Source organism: Momordica charantia, unplaced genomic scaffold (assembly GCF_013281855.1).
Source record: "Momordica charantia cultivar OHB3-1 unplaced genomic scaffold, Mcharantia_2.0 BLBB01000103.1, whole genome shotgun sequence".
Classification (NCBI taxonomy): Eukaryota; Viridiplantae; Streptophyta; class Magnoliopsida; order Cucurbitales; family Cucurbitaceae; genus Momordica; species Momordica charantia.
Genome location: NW_028275259.1, coordinates 31,330 through 50,702, shown reverse-complemented (window position 1 = coordinate 50,702; position 19,373 = coordinate 31,330). Strand labels below are relative to the sequence as shown.

Genomic DNA, 19,373 nt, shown 5'->3' with positions numbered 1-19,373 from the left:
CCTTGCATGGAATCTAAACGAGGATTCTCCATGCCGTTTTGGATGGTCCCCAACCCCATCCCACAGAAAGACAGACTCATGAGTAGCAGGGAGGTACTCATGGAGGCAGGAATGGTACCAACTTTATAAAGAAAATAATAATTTGAAGGTAAACAATTAGACATAAATTGCCAAGTGAAAGAACAGCAAAAAAAGAATTGTCGTCCTCAGATAAATTGGCCTTATTTTTATTAAACATTTTTGAAACTATAACAATAGTAAAAGTAAATTAAAAATAGCAATTACTTGATTGTTATTATTATTCTTTAAATGCAATTACAAGCATGGGGTATTCTTTTAAGGAGAGATGTATTGATAAAATATGGTAGTGAAGTGAACTAGTATGGAGGTCTAGGAATAGCATAAACTTGAAGGCCTCCATCTATGAGAAGATTGATCATTGGTTTATACATAACAATTTTGTTATCATCACTCATTTTGAAAATAAAAATCTCAATGATATAGATGACAGGATCTTCATCTGCCTGTATGCGAACTCTTTTCCAAACAAATGCGTGGCCCTGCCTGTAATGTGAGTAAACCCATCAGATTCATTCAGAAGGAAAAAAAGAAAAAAAAAAGGAAAAAAGATTTTATTTATATATGTATAGAGAATATCTAGATTTAAAACTAATTTTGTTACCCTTCGAGCTCTGAAATGATCTATTTTAGTCCATGAATTTTGAATAAGAAACAATTTTAGTCGTGGTCATTAATTTGCTACTGTCATTTGAAAGGTTATAAACCAAATCAAAATATGAAAATGAAATGGGTATGAAGATTTAGACCAAACACGTGCGAGCACCATGGAAATACATCCCACCCTACCAAAGAAAGATGAGGGAGAGTTGGCCGAAATGGGTAGGCTGCATACCTGAAAGGCGGTAAATTTGAAAGGGCTCTGAGGCTGCAAAATTCCATCTCCGTTGAGCCACCTGTCAGGTCGGAATTGGTCGGCATCCTCGCCCCATATAAATTTCATCCTACCCATTGCATATGGTTGGTATGCCACCATATCTCCTTTTCTCACACTGAATCCATCCGGCAGTGTATCATCAGACAAGCAAATCTTTGCGTCCTACATATCATTCACGGTTAGGTAATCAAAAGTGATTTAATATATATATATATATATATATATATATATATATATTTTAGTACAACATATGGAGTAGGGAATCGAACTTACAATCTCTTGGTTGGACATATATGTCAATTACCACTGAAGAGTGTCGTGCTCGCTTGACGAATGACACAAGTTAATTTTGATTAACTTTTGAGAGGGTAAAGTATGTTTTTTAGCCCATTAAAAGTACTTTGAGAAATTACTATGGTGCTTGATTACACAGTGAAAAATGATTTTGAAATTCTAAAACCATCTAGAAAGCACTATTTCTTCCCAAAGTTGGGTGCTTTACTTAAACATACTTTCTAAAAATTCATCCCCAACTCACTAGAAATACTTAGTATATCTCCCAATACAAAACAATGCTTATAGAAAAATCTTATTTACTTAAAAAGCACTTTTAGTGAGTTGAAATTATATGAGAGTTATTTGAAGGAAGCAATGAATGTGTTGAGATTTCAAGAGGAAATACCGTACCACTGGAACAGGAGGATAGAGTCTAAGAGTTTCATTTATAGCTGCAGTGAGAAACTGCATCTTCTCCAGAGCTTCTTCAGTCAAGCTTCCTGCAAACTCGGCAGAAGTCGTACTGTCTTCGACATTCGTCACGTCCTTGATCTCTCTAGCTACTCTTTCCTGCACTTCAGGATGCTTGCAAAGCATGTAAACGAACCAAGCAAGAGTAATAGCTCGTGTCCTTTCCAGCTATGACAAAACTAAGATAATATCTCTTAAAAATGTTGCATCAGAGTTTTCCGCTTGCAAAAACCTCGACACGATGTTTTCTTTTCTCACCTAAATTCCCATATAAGGATAATGTTAGGCTTCATATATAACAAGATAACAGATAAATTCACTACATTATCTTTTCTCGACCAACTAACCATAACTTAGTAATTAAAGCATTTCTACTCCACGACGTATTCGTGACGTTGTATTCTCAAGAAAGATAACAGCAAAAGTACAAGTTCACTTACAGCAGTGTTGTTGCCCAACTTGTCCCTCTGTCCGAGTGCGTTGTGGATGAGCTTATATATGTACTCATCAACAATGCTCATGTTTTTTTTAAGGTACCTTCTGACCCAATATTCAGAGCCTTCTTGATTGGCCAGAATACATCAACATATCGCCAAAGTGTCATTGAACTTGATGTGTCGAAAGCAGTGGAAAATTTCGTGATTTCTTCGTCTGATCCTTGAATGCTATCTTCTATATCAATTCCAAATGACACTTGAAGTATTGAATCTAGAGCTGATTTCATAAGTAGACCCTGCAAAGAAGTAACGGAATGAATCTATTGGTGTCTCAACCAGGAACCATGTTCGAAATCACTGTCGAGTTGGACTCTTAACCTACTTGAATATCGATGACTTTGTTCGAAATAGCAGCTTCGGACACGATACCAGCTAGTTTAACCGCAGTTTTTCTGAAGATGGCACTGCTATAATCCCTTAGAACTTTTGTAGAGAACTCGTAGCTTGAAACCTTCCTCTGCTGACGCCATTTCTCTCCATCAACTGTGAAAATCCCATCACCAAGAAGATCCTTAAGGATTTTGTGGTTATATTCCCCCTGAACATAGTGCAATTCAGTCAAATCATGGCCCTTCTACAACATATAAAATAAAAATCCATGCCAAATTCTGCTCAGGCTTTATGCAAACCAGTCACCTTTTTCTCATGTAGAAAACTAAAATACATTAATCAGTTATCATGAATCCTTAAACATATAAACAGAAATTGTAATATAAAAATCTTATCAATCATGTATCCTCAAACTTGTCAATTATCATATCAAAATAAAATCCACGCCACCCTGTTCCTTGAAGTTCTATTCATCAGTTATCATGAATCCTCAAACTTCTCTGATACAATTGTGCACTCAACAGGATGAAAAACACGTTTTCATTGTTTTTTGAGTTCAACGACCCCTGGGGTCGTCTTTGCTACTAGTTGAGCTATGTTTGGCAAAACCCAAATTTTATTGTAAATGCACTAGAAAACAAAATTTTAAATGATGCGAGCCAAAAAAGGCCTTCCAATTAGTCAAAAAGAGCATGCAGTCTCAATATTGCCAATTTTATTTTCCAGCCAGGATCAAGAACTCAAGAGTCTCCAGTGATTTCAGCTATTAAAACACACAAAAAAAAAGAAGGTAAAGAGACGAATGCCATACCTTGCCAAAATTCTCGAAGTGGGTTTTGAGAATATACTCAACATTTTCTGGGTTGGAAGTATAAACCTCATCCCTGAAGGGGCCGAGAAGCCTGTATGTTTTATACTTTCCAGCAAGATCTGTCATGTAATGATGCAATCGGTGGAAATTGAGGAGCTGGTGAAACACAGTTCCTGCAATTGGATGATACTTCTTGGCCCTCAGTTTTCGAGCTATAATCTGGCTTACAGAAATGGAAATCAGCAGTATAGAGCTGCGATTGAGATGGGGTTTGAGAGAAAGTTGAGGGAAATCATGGTGGTGAGCCAACAGATAATTCAGGGGCGGACATCTTTGTTCTTCGGCCATCGATCTAAATAAAGGAAATCGAATGACCATTTTTGAACTCAGAGATAAAATCGATTTATTCGTGAGTAGCTAGTACAAACAGTGACCCACCCAGTTATTTTTCCCTTTTCCAATATTACATAGGAGGATTGAGAGATCTTTCAAGGCACGGGTGCACATCGAAACCGAAGAAACAGACCAAACCGACAAAACCAATTCGAGATCGAAATCGAATCGAATTTTTGATTTGGGGGTTTGGCAGTTCGATTCGGTTTGGTTGGCTGACAGTGTACACTGCCCAATGGTGGCAGTGGTTGAGTGCATGCCAGCTGTCACGATCGTACATTTTTCAACCGTGCGGCGTCATGATCTAAGCTCGACCATGGCCAGCCTTAAGAGGAACTCTAGTCCCAATCTACTTTTTTCGCGCCCTTTGTGGCTTCGTCAGACCTTAGGCGAGGTTCTTTCTTCTTCCTCGACCGAGCTTCACTTGCAGCGGAATTATAACTTGTCTCGGCAATGCACGTCGCCCGTACGTGCATTTAAACTCTATCGCGATTCTAGCCGTTGCCTCTACACTAGGTCAAGCCCCACAGCACTCTCTACCTTGCCTCTACTCTAGGCCAAGATTTTCTAAACGCGACGTCGCAACTTGTTTTAAACCATCTTAGGTCTCGGCCACTCGGTCGTCCCGCTCCTACGATGAGCTAGGACCTTACCGGGATGAGTTCTGACCCATAACAGGGTCATAACGAGCTTAAAACGCCAACCGGGAGATTCCTGCCGCTTAACTATGTCAAAACTAGCTTATCGGGCCATTAGACGCCTCTAAGACCATTCCTGCCGAGAAACTAGTCAATAACGGGCTAAACGGTCTTACCGGGTACTGCCGGGATGATTCCTGCCGACTTCTGGACAAGGAATGACTAAACTTGGCAACCGAGATGAGTCTTGCCGCTTATCGGGCCAATACTAGTTTTGTCTCACTTACCAGGTGCCCACCGGTACTTTAAGATGCCACCCCGAGCATTAGGATGTCATCGAGCTTCGCTACTCACTTGGACACGCATACCGAGAACCGACCCATGTACTTGTCTTTATGATCGAGACCTTCCGGACTTCCAGCCATCCGGACACTATCGAGGAACGACGACTCTTGCGCTCGTGCCGTGTTGTTTGAGCATACCGTACTGCATAGGGACCCCGTGGTGCAACCTCCAACACATGGACCGAGGCGCAATGCCGGCACACCCGTGCCGCCTGACACTATCCTCGAGTTTTCTATCTTCTAAGGAAGTCCCCCAAGACACTTATCTTGTAGACGCTTGCCCTCGCAGACGCTTGCCCTCGCCATGACACACGCATGTGCCATGGCTGGCTCACTTAGGCCCTGACATGGCCCAGGGGTGTTGGACAGCCAACACCATGCCTCCCCCTAAGGTACATTCTAAGGCAATCTTGGTCTGGCAGGCGTGTACGTGCAAAGTGGCGAGGAGTCACTCGCCAACATAAAACGCACGTCTGAACTCCGATTGACATGAAACTTGGTGTGCTTGCATATCTCACTTATATGCATCTAACTCTAAAGCCGCATGTCCAAACTCTCTACGGAACCCCGACTTCTAGGGTCGTGGCCTAGGGCCCCAACTGGCCCCCGTTGATCTTGTCATCAACACCACTGACATCGCCTTCGCCTTGCATTCTGCATACGCCTTCTCTAGGCATTCTTGAGTACATCCATATGGTGTGTTATGTGATGCACCATCCTTCTAAGTCGCATCACGACACTTCCCTCTCGACCCTCGACAAGGCCCGATGGGCGACGTATGCATGTCGCTGACACTTGCACACTACGTAGGCGTCACAACCTACTCTCTACTAGTATGGTTGTGACACCAGCCCACTTGCTATCATTTTTATTTTTTTTAGTTTGCTCATTTTTTTTTAATATTTGTTCAATTCTTTTCAAAAGCAAAACTGCTGGAACTGAATCGAATCGAACCGATGGTTTGGTTCTACTGTGTATTTCGGTTCGGTTCGGTTTTGAATTTTTTAAATTTCGTTTCGGTTTCGATTCGGCCTCCAAACCGAAGCGTGAACACCCCTATTTCAAGGTGCTTGCCTTGAGTTTTTGGCAAATATTAGAGGTAAGAATTGAATGTCTAAATATATGGTAAGTTGTGACCATGATATTAAATATCCGTCCACGCACCCGCAATCTCTTAATTAAAGATGTATTTCAATTACTGTTGAGCTAAGTTTGCTTTGACGAGACAAAATATTAAATATATAAAAAATATCACTAATATAGACATAATATTAATATTAATTATTTTCAACTTATTTAAGAAATGTTGAAATGCTCAATTTTTTTAAGCTTTTCATAAATATTCATTGACAACTCCATTTTGTCGACATATCTATAAAATTGAGACATCGACGTTTAAAACCTTAGTTGTAACTAATGACTGAATTTTATACCTTTAGTTAAAATAGTATTTCTAACTCTAGTCTATGAGTGGTATAAAGTGGATTTTTTTTTCTTCGGTAGTTGAGATAAAGAAGAGAATGACGTGTGATTGTAATATCTTTGAAATAGTAGATTTTTCCTTTTGGTGGGCCATAGTTTTTCTCCCGAAATTTTCTGGTAAATTATTGTATTTATTTATGGTTGGTTTTCATGTTCTAACATATTAAAGGTGGTAGCTAGCATTAATTATCGAACAACGACTTGGTTGGGTTAAATTTTCCATAATGTTTCTATTATTACTGAATTACTGTTTCTTATCTAACACATTTATTTTAAACATTATATGAAGAATTGATATTTCCATAATTGAAATGAGAATTTATTCATATTGTTTATTAAAAATATTTTGGAATCGAAATCAAAAATCATTTGATGTTGTCTAAAAAACTATATGGAATTGGAATTGGAATTGGGATCCATACATAATAATTACTAGTATACCTCTTTTCTATTTTAACTATTACAATTATATTATTATACTAATCTTTTTTAATTAAAATAATAATAAAATTTATTTTATTTTATTACTATTTATTGATAGTAAAATTTTTATTATAACAATTTATTTAATATTAACAAATCATAAATAATTAAAATAAAACTATAACAATTAAAATAATATTTTATTAGAACCATCATTTAATATAATATAAAGTATTATTAAACTTTATTGTTATAATATTTAATAATAATCCATTCAATTTTAAAAATTTATTGATATTAACTAATAATAAAAAAGTAAAATTAATTAATTAAAAAAATTTAATAGAAATTTATAACATTTATAATAAAATAACATAAAGTAATAGAAGTTGTACAAAATTTTATTAGAAGAAAAATTGTTATTAGTATAAATAAAACGGAAATAATAAAAATGTAAAATAATTAATTAAAAAATAATAAGTCTCACTCATTTCATCTGAGAGATAAAATATAAAATTTGTAAAGTAATAATTATAAAAGTGTGGAAAAGTGTGGAACACACCAAGCAGAGTATAGAAATAAGATTGATACAATTATAGAGGAGGAATTGTATTATACTCTAAAACGGATTATAAAGTCAATTGATTTTGTTCCTACCATTCTCCGTTTGACATCTGAAATTTGTAGGAAATGATTTCAAATTTTAGGATTTTAAATAATGGGAATGATTTCAAATTCTTAATTGCGTTTGGAATCAAAAATCATGTAAATCATTAAAATTAAAATTTATTGTTTGAACGTTTATGAGAAATGAAAAGAATGTATAACATTTTACTATTATGTCCTTAATATTTTGTAGAATATTATATTATTAATATATAATATTTTAATATAAACTAGTAATTTCAACCTTGGAAAACATAAATAATTTAATCAAATCAACAAAATTAAAACTTGTAAATGTCACATTTATTTTAAAATTAAAAAAAAACTTACAAATTTTTTAATTCAAATACTAAAAAAATTTCTTAAAATCAATTATTTCATTTATTCGCAACAATTGCTTCTTTTTTATTTTTATCATAGTTATTTTATGATCTGCAGTAAAAAAATAAAAGTAAAAGAAAAAAAGAAAGAAAAATATACCAAAAAAACATAAACATATAAAGATCTAAAAAAGGAAAAAAAAATACATCATAAACAAAAAAAAATCAATAAAAAATACTGAAAAAAAAAAAAATGTCTGTTTATAGTTATTAGAATAAAAAAAAAGAAAAAAGAACTACTGACAAATCAAGTTTTAAAACTAATTTGGTTGATGATGTACAATTTACCAATAAGGAGGTTAGAGTGATAAGTTTTTTTCACCGGGACAAAATCAAAATTTGTTACAATTAATTTAAAATCCTCCCAAATCAGACTTATTTCGAATAAAAAATATTTAAACAAAAAACAAGGATTTCGAATTCTGTTTTTTACTTATCCAAACAGGGTTAGTAAATATCATCAAACGAAATGAAAATTTGGATTCTCGTCTATTGATTCTCTCTCTCATCCGTGTGAAGTAACGAGAGCCTTAATTCATAAAATTTGTCAACCCTCAAATCCAATTTAGCTTTTGTGGATCATATTTTGCCTTCATTAATTATGATTGGTAGGCAATGGTAGAGTTCAAATTACTCTAAACAACCTTTTTAAAGAATAGATTATTCTAATTAAAATGATATAATAATTTAGTGCATTCATACTATGATGATTAAGGTGCAAATCTAGCATAGCCAAACCTAAGGACGGGCCACAAGATGATAGTCGAACCATAAAGAAGAAGATATTAAAAAGCTTTCATAATTCAAAGCCAAAAGACAAGAAAAAAAAAATTTATAGGGTCCAAAGGAGACTAGAAAGTAGGCAACCATTAAGATGAAGATTAGAAAGTACAATGAAAGTCATATTAGACGATACAACATAATAATGCCATAGGTATGCGATTGGGTATCGTATTAATAAAATTAGGCATGTAAGGTATATATTAAAAGACATATAAGGGTTGCTTTTAGTTTAAAGGTTTAAATATTATTTTATGTCCCGTAAATATATCCATTTTGATCAATGTACTTTTAAAACGTCTATTTTAGTTCATGTATTTTTAAAAATAACCATTTAAATCCTATTTGTAAAAATTTAACACAAACTTTATATACAATAAAGTTGTTATTTATAGCTAAATTTATTTCAAGAAATTTAGTGAGTAAAGTACCATACTAAAATTTTAGAAATACATCGATCAAAAGTGTATTATTTAAACATGGTTAAAATTTTATTGGATGTTGGTTGGAGATATTTTCAATAATATGGCTTGAAATAATATATTATCATGCTTGATTTTGCATTGGAGTTATCAAAATTTCATCAGAATACATGATTTTTGTGTCTAGTTTATAAGATTAATGTTAAGAATCTAATCTAAGTAGGATAGATAACTAATTATTAGATCAATTAAACGTAATAACAAATAGTTAATATAAATTAATTGACTCTAGAGTAAAGAGTGAATAGTTAATTATAATTATGAATTATGTTTGCAGTGGATTATAATTATGAAAATTAATAATTTTTGAGTTGCATTAATTGAAATATTTTATCAATAAAAATTTATTAAGTATATATTTTAATCAATTATTATTAGTTTAAATACATTATTATCCATTAATTCTAATTAGCCTTATTAATTATAAATTTAATTAAACATACCAACAATTTAAACTAATTAATGTTATTTAAAAACATAAAGTTTATATAGTCAAGAGGAAATAAGATATAAAAAGAAAAGGGAAAAAACAAGATTTTTTTTGAAGAAAAATAAGAGGAGCTTGAAAAGGTAGACAACGGTTTATTTTAGTACAATAGAGATGAGAGACTCAAACTCATGACCTTCTAATTGGATATTTATTAAAAAAAAAAAACTTTGTTTTAGATGGGGAAAGAACCTCTCAACATTATTGCATCTCATCTCATTCTACCAAACAGTTCTTCTAAATCATAATTAACTGTCTCAATCTAAAATATAACATTTAAGCGCAACAAACCTGAATTATAGCTCCGTTGTAATTGACATATATCTCCAATCAAAAGGTTATGAGTTGGATCGTTTACTCCACATATTGTACTAGAAAGAAAAAACTTGAATTATCAAAGAGAGAAAATTGAATGGACCGTCACATAAAAAATCAACTAAACCAAGCTAACTTGAGTATAGTTTAATTGGTTAATTACGATAATCAGAAAATCAAAAGTCTCATCCTACACGTTGCAACTCAAAAAGTCAAAATCAAAAGAAAACTAAACCAATTGAAACTGATCCCATCAAAACAATTAACTAGGTTTTTATTAAATTTTAATGAAATATCAAATCGACCAATATAATGTTGTGCAAATCAACGGAACCAACTCGAGTTGGTTGATTTTAAAATTTCAGCGTGCAGTCCTAATTGAAACCTATTCATTAATTATTCAAAAAGATTATTAAAAAAATAAGGATATAAATTGTAAACAAACATAACATCGACCAAATATGTGAACGCTAACTAAGTTCTCTGGCTGCCAACTCGAGCCTAATCAGTGATTAAAATATATCTACTTCTCCTAGAGTGTCGTATGTTTAAATCTTCCATAACCTAATATTTTAAACAACACATGTCATGTTCCTCATCTATCATTGATAACTTTGAGTTAAGTAGTCATCGCCAAAAGATACGTCGCCAAATATCCATTTTCTTATACTGCATTAACGAGGAATCTGCCTAATATTGTAAATTAGAAAAGCTAGATATAAGTTGCTATTCTAACTGCTTCAACTCCAAGAACCATCATGGTCAAAGAGACTAGGGTTAATTAAGAGGAAATGACTTCAAATTCCATGATAATCGCTTATCTTAGAAATTATTAATTAAGCTGGACCGATATTCACGAATATAAAAACTCTAATTGTCGACACCAAATGTCTCACAATTTCTAAGGACATTCCCCAAACCCTTCCAATAAAACTTGAAAAAAGATATACAAGTATCAGACAACATCTCCGCTACCGTTTTTTTTTGTGAAACAAAATCACAACACCTCACTCTATTGGTATGTTAAAGATAGTTAAGAATCCCACGTTAGGGGATCTAACAATGATTTATAATAGATATTAATAGATACGAGCTACTTGATTTTGAAATGAAAACCATGAATATTAATATGGTATAAAAGCCAAAAACTCAAACATTCTGGATTGGTTTTGAGATGGAAGCTAGAATATTAATAAAGATTATGAACTTCCATCTACGGCCACGGCGACCGTTGCGACCCAGCTCCGGCGGGAACATCACGTCCAACGCAGCTTTACGAGCACTGGATTCCGATCTCTCGCCACTGAAAATCGTGGGGCATATATTTAATCAGCCGTTTTTCAACCGAACCCAACGGACGGAATCGGAGCTCCGATCGGTGGACGACCAGATTTACCCTGCCATCCGGAGGAATGTGATCGGAGCCACCACTATTGCGATCCGACGGTGGAGGGGCTCCACCAAGAGAAGATCGGACGGCTAGAAAGGGGACTTTTTGAGTACCTGGTGGGGACCCACTGATTAGAAACTCGTAGAGGCGAGTGGGGTGCACGTAGGGTTCAGATTTCACGGGGGAGGATTCCATGTCGTGGAGCTATTTGATGCGTCCAAAACTCCAAAGTCTAAACAGTAGTGGATGATGTGAAGGATTTCTTTGGTGCTGTGTGTTGTCCATGTCCTTTACGTTGGATGGTGTGTGTTTGTTTTTTTCTTCAAAGAAGTATTCGTGATACAACCATAAATTAAATCCTCGCCTCTTAAAATTCAATAAGAACTTTTCTGTCTAGTAGCAGTAGCTAGTCTACCTTTTGAATCCATTTTCTCTAAATCTTTTTATTATTTATATTGATTTTCATTGACCACCAAGTCAATCCATCAAAACTGATAGATAATTAACTTTTACTTTTAGTTTATCTACTTGAAATATACTCTATTTCGGGTATTTTTTTTAGTACAACAACATGTGGGATAGAGATTCAAAGTTTCAAACTCATACCCTTTGATCGAGATATATACTTAAACCAGTTGAACTATGCTCATGTCGACATATTTCATGTATTAATTGTCAAACTTCTCCTTTTTTGACATTATTTAATTTGGGTCTTAATCGTTATATTTTCAAACTATTAAAGCAAAGTTATAAAATTCATGATTTAACTCATCCAGATAGAATAAGCTTTTATCTTAGTCAACTTGAACTTACACCTCAACTAATTAAGATATATATCCTTATCCAAAAAGTAAATGAATTTGAATAAATAAATAAATAAACCTTTGTCGTAATCTTTCTTCATCGTACTCAAACAGGTAAGAAAAAAATCTTTCATCATCTTATTCAATAAAGCCTGTTTGTCGCTTCTTTTACTACTTCTCCCATCAGGTAGAGAGACTACAGATTCCTCTGCCAGCAAGTACAATAATGGCAGTCGAGATACCGGCCGACGAGCTTCCTCAAGTTTTGGTTCTAGCTCCCCCCGCAGATTTCTCATCTCTGGAATCCCAATTCCCAAACAGATTCCATTTCCTCAAACCATGGTTTTCCAAACTCCCACTACTCCAATTCCTCACCTCTTATGCCCAATCCGCCCCAGCATTGCTCGTCAGCCCCGGTGACCGTCTTGCAGTGTCCTCCAACATTCTCGACTGCCTTCCGTCGCTGAAACTCGTCGTCACCATCAGCGCCGGTGTCGATCACTTGGACTTGCCAGAATTACGCCGCTGTGGGGTCGCCATTGCCTATGCAGGAAACTTGTTCTCTGAAGATGTCGCCGATATGGCTGTAGGATTACTCATTGACGTTCTCAGGAAAGTGTCAGCGGGAGACCGGTTCGTGAGGAAAGGGCTTTGGCCTACCAAAGGGAATCCTCCTCTCGGATTAAAGGTGCATTGGTTTTTATCTAATTGCAATTTCCTCTTCATTTCCAATTGCCTCGGTAGCAGAAAGATCGAAATGATGTGTCATCTTTATGCTTTTGATTTGTTTTAACTAGTTAGCCAGAAGCTCGAATCTCCACCTCACCATGTCGTAGGACTAAAATAACTAATTAGTCTCTCATGTAAGAGGTGTAGTTGAATTTGGATGCTTAAGATTTTGTCTTTCGCAGTTGAGCGGCAAGCGAATTGGGATCGTTGGATTGGGGAAAATAGGCTCTGAAGTTGCCAAAAGACTTGAGGGTTTTGGTTGCAAACTCTCATATAACTCAAGGACCAAAAAACCAATAGTTTCATACTCCTACTATTCCAATGTATATGAACTTGCAACCAACTGTGAAGCCATCATAATTTGTTGTGGATTAACTAAAGAGACCCGTCATATGATCAACAGGGAGGTGATGCTTGCTTTAGGAAAAGATGGAGTGATGGTCAATGTTGGTCGTGGGGCAATCATCGACGAGAAGGAGATGATTCAATGTTTGATTGAGGGGGAGATTGGGGGTGTTGGGCTGGATGTGTTTGAGAATGAGCCTGAAATTCCCGAACAGCTCTTTACTCTTGATAATGTAGTGTTGTCGCCGCATGTTGCTGTCACAACAAAAGAATCTATGGAGGGATTGGTTAAGTTGGCAACTGACAACTTAGAAGCACTCTTTGCAAACAAACCGTTGGTGTCTCCCTTTGTGGATTAGTAGAGATACAACTTATCAAAGGGGAGACTAGAAAAACTTTATGACAGAGCTACCTTAATGTATTACTATATTCAACTTTATTTATGGTTATACCGAGACGTTTGTGTTGCAGCCATCAACACCATCATCTTTCAAGTTTTTCTCTATTTTCTCCCCCAATTTCTGATGAGACGAGACCCCTTTAAGACTGGGTGTCTTGTTTTTGAGATTATACTATCCAGCTAGGAGCTTTTCTTCTAGAGCTCTTTGCGGGAGATCAGAGAGAGAGTAGAATGTGTGGGGGGTGAGATGGGGGGTGAGATATGCCTTGTCAAGGAGTAACAAGTTCCTTCTTTGAAATTTGAAGAATGAGACCAGGATTTTTTCTAACCCCCACCCAAAAAGAAAGAAAAAAGAAAAAATAAAGAGGGAAAAAACAGCATTGTGGACAAAATAAGGGAATGAGAGAAGAATTCTTTGCATGCTAGAAAGGTATTTATTTCTACCGCATTATAATGCATAAAGGCTTGTGAGAACAAACAAATTAAATCGATTTCAAATAAATTTAACTATGATGTGCGATCTCTCCAGCTCCATTTCATGCTATTAACCAAGTTAGTCAATTTCAGTGTGCAGAGAGAGAGAGAGAGAGACCTGGTAGCAGTTTCATTTAACGAAGTGGCACTGGCACAGATGAGGACGGCTATAGTCCGTATACTTGAGGCGATGCAGGTCATAGCGATATCCATCCAAGGTATATCTACTTTGGGGTTTCATGTTGAGATAATCAGTAACTAGGTGGAATACATGTTTTGAAGAACCCTGTCATTCAAACAGAGCTATATATCTAATTAAAACCCAACATAAACAGAGAAATAAGTTTGACCATAATTTGTCATGAATATGATACATGTTGAAGTGAAGTCAATTTTCATAAATAACCCACCAAATTAATGAGTTGGATTCACCTTAGCATCCACATTGCCTGAGAAGAGGCCATAATGGAGCAAAATTGGATTTTCCAAATTGTCACTTCTTGAGAACAGGCACAAAGGCCGCCCGGAATACTCTCAACCCCCAATTGAGTGAGAAAAGTCTTTTTCCTTTTCAACCTTCAAAATTTTTTCTTCTTCTTTTAATTGATCTCTTGCCCTTGAAAGGTTATCAAAAGAATGCACGACGAAACGTAAGATGAGTACTAATAAATTAACAGAGAATAATTAATCAAAAAAAATCACGTCATCACAAGGGATATACTTGCATATGCTCATAATATAGTGCTTTTTATAAAAACGATTAATTCAAAGAAACTTTCCCCATAATTTACTCTGAGATCACCATTTAATTGCATGCTATACTTCTTGAAAGACAGACAAGTAATTAACCATAATTGCGAAGTATCCTAACTCGTATGCCAGGTAACTTCCCAAAGCAGACGATGATATGGCTCAAGGATAAATAAAAAACAAAGGTAACAAATGTACATGGAAAATAATGAGAATGGCACACAAAAACACACACATAATGCAAGTATATTGTGATAATGTGGTGACTAAACTCCTATATGATCCTCTTCAGGACCCGTATATCCAGGAAAACATCAGGGTAGATGCTAACAGTAACTATATTCTTCCAATCAAGTAAAGTGAAGGTGAGGGTAGATTATCATTATTATTATATTTTTCTCAAAAACTCCTTATACACATGTCGTTCTGAGAAATTCAATTATTTTCTCTTTATACGTTTCGTTCCTATTTCTCATATGTGTCGAAGGAACTCAATTTGCCGTAGAGACACTGAAAATGAAGCAACGAATTCAATCCAAAGAAACGACGCCTAATACATCTTTGTGCCACGAATACACATCCGTAGCATGAATGCTAATCACTATCGATTTGAACGCAGTCTGAGTCATTTCCAGAAATACGATAAAAATGCACAAGCATCGTTTTCAACGTACGGTGTTAAACTTAAATTTCTGTTTCGTAATCCCTAAAACTTCTAACAATAATTCGCTTAGTTCTCGAAGCGAACATTACACTTATTTGGCCCCTAACAGAGAAGTAATCAAAATTCAAAGCTCATTGTGAAACTGAAGGAGCCAATTCTGAACTCCCGACCTGACCTGGCCTGAAGAAAACATTAATGCAGAGTAAATTAACTAAGGCTTTCAATCCGTGTTGAGAAAAATGAAGAGAAAGCTGATCTGAGTTCTAATAACTAAAGATCCGGAGTAAAAACTACACTACATTCCTTTTCCTAAACCAGAGGGTGATTAAAAGTAGGGAAAGAGACGCACCAGCATTGTGGCGATAACGGAGAGAAAAAGGAGAAGAACTGCCAGAAAGAACCTCTATCATCCGGCACGCACCACCATTACCTACTTCGTCCTCGTGCTTGGCCAAACCAGACGCCGATCCTTTCTATATTCTTCATCGCCATTGTTGATGAACACGAGGATGCAGAGAATTGATACGAAGAATCACAAAGCGAAGAGCGTTGGTGTAGAATGCTAGGAGAATTTCGTCGCGCGGTCGCGCATAAGAGAGAGCGAATGTAGCAGAAGAACGCGCACAGAAAACGGACGCCGGTCCTTTTATAGTCTACAATATTTTGAATATTTTGAATACGATACAATCATATTTTATTTTGAATATTATTTTTTTTTATATTTATATAGATAACTCAATCATATTTTATTATAAACAAACAAAATCAAATTGTGTATATAGTTATTATTTTGAACATATGTTTTACAAAGTATTCATGCTAAAGAAACTAATACCTAATAATTGAGGGCAGTTTAGTTTTCAATATTACTTAATTTTAATATTTATAATAAATACATTTAAGATTAATAATATTTAGAAAAAAAATCAGTTTTTCCTCTTAAATTAGAAAAGTTATATAATTTTTCACCTTAAACTTTTAATTTCATCAAATTGAACTCTAAACTTAGATAAGTATAATACTGCTTACCTCCTATTCAATTTTCAAATATATAAAAAAAACACTAACTAATTTAATAATACTTACAAATTAATTTAATAATGCTTACAAATTTAATTTGTAAGTTGGATAATGCATAAAATCCACCATTGAATGCTTAGTCAACAGGCAAATCTTGTGTAATCTTGTGTCATTCCACTTGATCTGATTAGAGTAATACAAGAATATTCACCTGTTGTCCATCTAACCATGTCTTTCGATCTGATCTCTATTTATATGCATCAGTATCCCTCCAATGTAAAATTATCGACGACCCAATAGTATTTAAACTAAATCTTTTTAAGAGTGGGAGTGGGTAGGAATCAGGAGCACATGAAACCACATGCCTTTTCTCTGTAAATTCTAATCATTTGTTCCTAAATGATGGGAGTGGCTTTGGCTGTGAGGATACAAGACAACGGGAATGCGTTTGATTGGCGAGAGAATAATGGATCCTCAGCTTCCTGAAGTTTTGGCTTTAGGTTCTCCCTTGGTATTCTCACTTCTGGAATCCCAATTCCCAAACAGATTCCATTTCCTCAAACCATGGCTTTCCAAACTCCCACTCCTCCAATTCCTCACCTCTTATGCCCAATCCACACAGGCCCTCATCATCCGTGGTGGTGGCTCTATCAAGCTCACTCCCGCCCTTCTCCACTGCCTCCCCTCGCTCAAGCTCGTCGTCACCTCCAGCGTCGGTGTCGATCACCTCGACTTGCCCGAATTGCGCCGCCGCGGGGTCGCCGTTGCCAATGCTGGAAACATCTTTTCCGACGATGTCGCCGATCTGGCGGTGGGATTACTCATCGACGTTCTTAGGAAAGTGTCGGCCGCGGACCGATTCCTGAGGCAAGGGCTCTGGCCTACAAAAGGAGAGTTTCCTCTCGGGTTAAAGGTACAGTGCATTTTGTCTAATAGCCGTTTCCCTTTAAATCATGATATTTAGGGCGGTTTGGTTTCTTTCAACTAAATATAGTTCTTGTTTCTACTCCCGGTAACATTTAGAAACAACCCAAACAAATTTCTGCTTTCTTGTTCTTATTTCCAATTTGTTCCAAAATATAAATAAAAGATTGTTTTAATCACACTTGAATTTATGGATGTTGAGACCATAGAAACAAAAATGTTATCAAACGGACCGTTACTTAATTTAGGTTCTTCTTGAAAAAATTTGACAGTTGAGCCAGAGACGAATCGGGATTATTGGATTGGGGAAGATAGGGAGTGAAGTTGCGAAAAGGCTGGAGGGTTTTGGGTGCAGAATCTCATACACTTCAAGGACCAAAAAGCCATTAGTTCCATACTCATACTATTCCAATGTACATGAACTGGCAGCAGAATGTGAAGCACTGATAATCTGTTGTGGGTTAAATGGAGAAACCCACCATATGATCGACAGAGAGGTGATGGTTGCATTGGGAAAAGATGGAGTGATAATCAACGTCGGGCGTGGGGGAATCATTGATGAGAAGGAGATGATTGAATGTTTGATTGAGGGGAAGATTGGGGGAGCTGGGCTTGATGTGTTTGAGAATGAACCTGAAATTCCCCAACAGCTTTGCAGTCTTGAAAATGTTGTGTTGTCACCACATGCAGCTGTGGTAACACATGAATCTTTTATGGGATTGTGTGAGTTGGTGGTGGACAACTTGGAAGCTTTCTTCTCAAATAAGCCTCTGGTGTCTCTCTTTGTGGATTAGTTGAGGTTCTGCTGGAGGAGGATGAAAACTTGATGGCAGAGAGCCACTCTAGAGTGTTAGTGAATTCAAACTTGTTGGTTTTGGAGAATTGATGTTTATGGTTGCACTAAGATGTTATCTTTTCAACACTTTTCGAATTTACTCCGAAAGATGAGTTTGAGATGACTTTAAAAAGTGAAAAAATTGTTTTTAGTGCTGACCTAAATGTAGTTCAACTGGACTGAGGTTCAAATATTTTCTACACATGTTGTTTAAACTCAAGAAAATAGAAGTGTTTTGGCTTATGAGATTATCCTGTCATCGAGGAGCTTTTCTTTTCGTACTCTTTGCAGGAACAAGAGGGAGATGAGGTTGGAGGGTGAGGTATGAATTAGATTTAATGGAATTAACGAGCTCCTTTAAAATTCGAATTACTATACAAACGCGTCAAATTTGATGGGCTAACTTTTACGGTACATAATCCTTCAAATTTTATCTTTGGTCATGTTATGGGATAAAATCGAGAGACACGGGGCACACTCCTAAGTGCAAGAGAGGAAAGGCATGTGTCGCATTAAGCCTCAAATCAACTCTTTCCTGAGGGCAAAGTTCACATGGTGAGGGCAAAGTTCACATGGTGAAATGCCCATGGATCAATTCTACTGTGATATTTCTGTAGTTGGAAGATCCTCTCGTTGACAGATTATGCCAGCTTGAGTATGCTTTCCAGCATTCTCCGCGAAGTCCAACCGTTCTCAAAAGTACGTAATCTCTTGCTGTATACTCTAGCTCCCCACTCTTGTACTCTGACCTAAGTCATAACTTAAAGCTTCGAAATAGATTTCATCGAACACCCCACTAATGGTAAGCTAGGCATCCACCTTAGGCTCGTGTGGACATGTCACCTCAATTGGAATTCAACATCAACAGGTCATATAACTTTCCAGACGAAAAATTGGAACTTAGTTTCATGCTAAATATTACTCTTAAAAGACAACTTTGAATACTCCATAACCACTCAAATGTGCCAGTGAATCCAACTTATTAATTATTTTAGATAACTAATATTTATGGGACATTTTCTAAAGAGAAAAATGATTTAGATAATCAAAATAAGTTTGGAAATCCTAAAAACACTTAGAAAATATTTAAAACATTTTTATTAAAAACACTAAACGTCTCATCTAAAAGTACGTACTTAGTCTTCAAGAAGGTCACGCATGTTTCAAAAACGATCCAATGGCATTTCAAGAACGACAATCAAAATTTGAAAAATTGGGAACCTAAAGTGAAGAACTGCTTGAACATGCGTAGTTCTAAATTCTAATTAGATATATTTTTTTCCGAACCGAGAAGAAATTTAAGATACTC

At 35.7% G+C, this 19,373-nt stretch overlaps 2 protein-coding genes, 1 long non-coding RNA gene and 1 pseudogene across 4 annotated transcripts; 3 read left to right on the top strand and 1 right to left on the bottom strand.

The window, feature by feature from the left end:
- Positions 1-264: 264 nt before the first annotated feature.
- Positions 265-3,777, bottom strand: LOC148207706 (cytochrome P450 704C1-like; annotated as a pseudogene). Its single transcript, XR_015787712.1, has 6 exons — positions 3,341-3,777; positions 2,522-2,737; positions 2,143-2,435; positions 1,643-1,960; positions 914-1,117; positions 265-564 (listed from the first exon to the last, which is right to left on the bottom strand). The product of XR_015787712.1 is annotated as a cytochrome P450 704C1-like (transcript).
- An 8,273-nt stretch (positions 3,778-12,050) lies between these two features.
- On the top strand, positions 12,051-13,483 carry LOC148207705 (glyoxylate/hydroxypyruvate reductase HPR3-like). The gene is made up of 2 exons (XM_088118332.1): positions 12,051-12,611; positions 12,835-13,483. The coding sequence occupies exons 1-2, from the start codon at positions 12,150-12,152 to the stop codon at positions 13,354-13,356; spliced, it is 984 nt and encodes a 327-aa protein (XP_087974458.1). The 5' UTR covers positions 12,051-12,149; the 3' UTR covers positions 13,357-13,483.
- A 535-nt stretch (positions 13,484-14,018) lies between these two features.
- On the top strand, positions 14,019-15,074 carry LOC148207704 (uncharacterized). Its single transcript, XR_015787711.1, has 2 exons — positions 14,019-14,806; positions 14,914-15,074. It is a non-coding gene; the product is annotated as an uncharacterized LOC148207704 (long non-coding RNA).
- Positions 15,075-16,640: 1,566 nt separating this feature from the next.
- LOC111016121 (glyoxylate/hydroxypyruvate reductase HPR3-like) lies at positions 16,641-18,307 on the top strand. The gene is made up of 2 exons (XM_022291408.2): positions 16,641-17,218; positions 17,502-18,307. Exons 1-2 carry the CDS (start codon positions 16,748-16,750, stop codon positions 18,021-18,023), a joined length of 993 nt encoding a protein of 330 aa, XP_022147100.2. The 5' UTR covers positions 16,641-16,747; the 3' UTR covers positions 18,024-18,307.
- Positions 18,308-19,373: the final 1,066 nt, after the last annotated feature.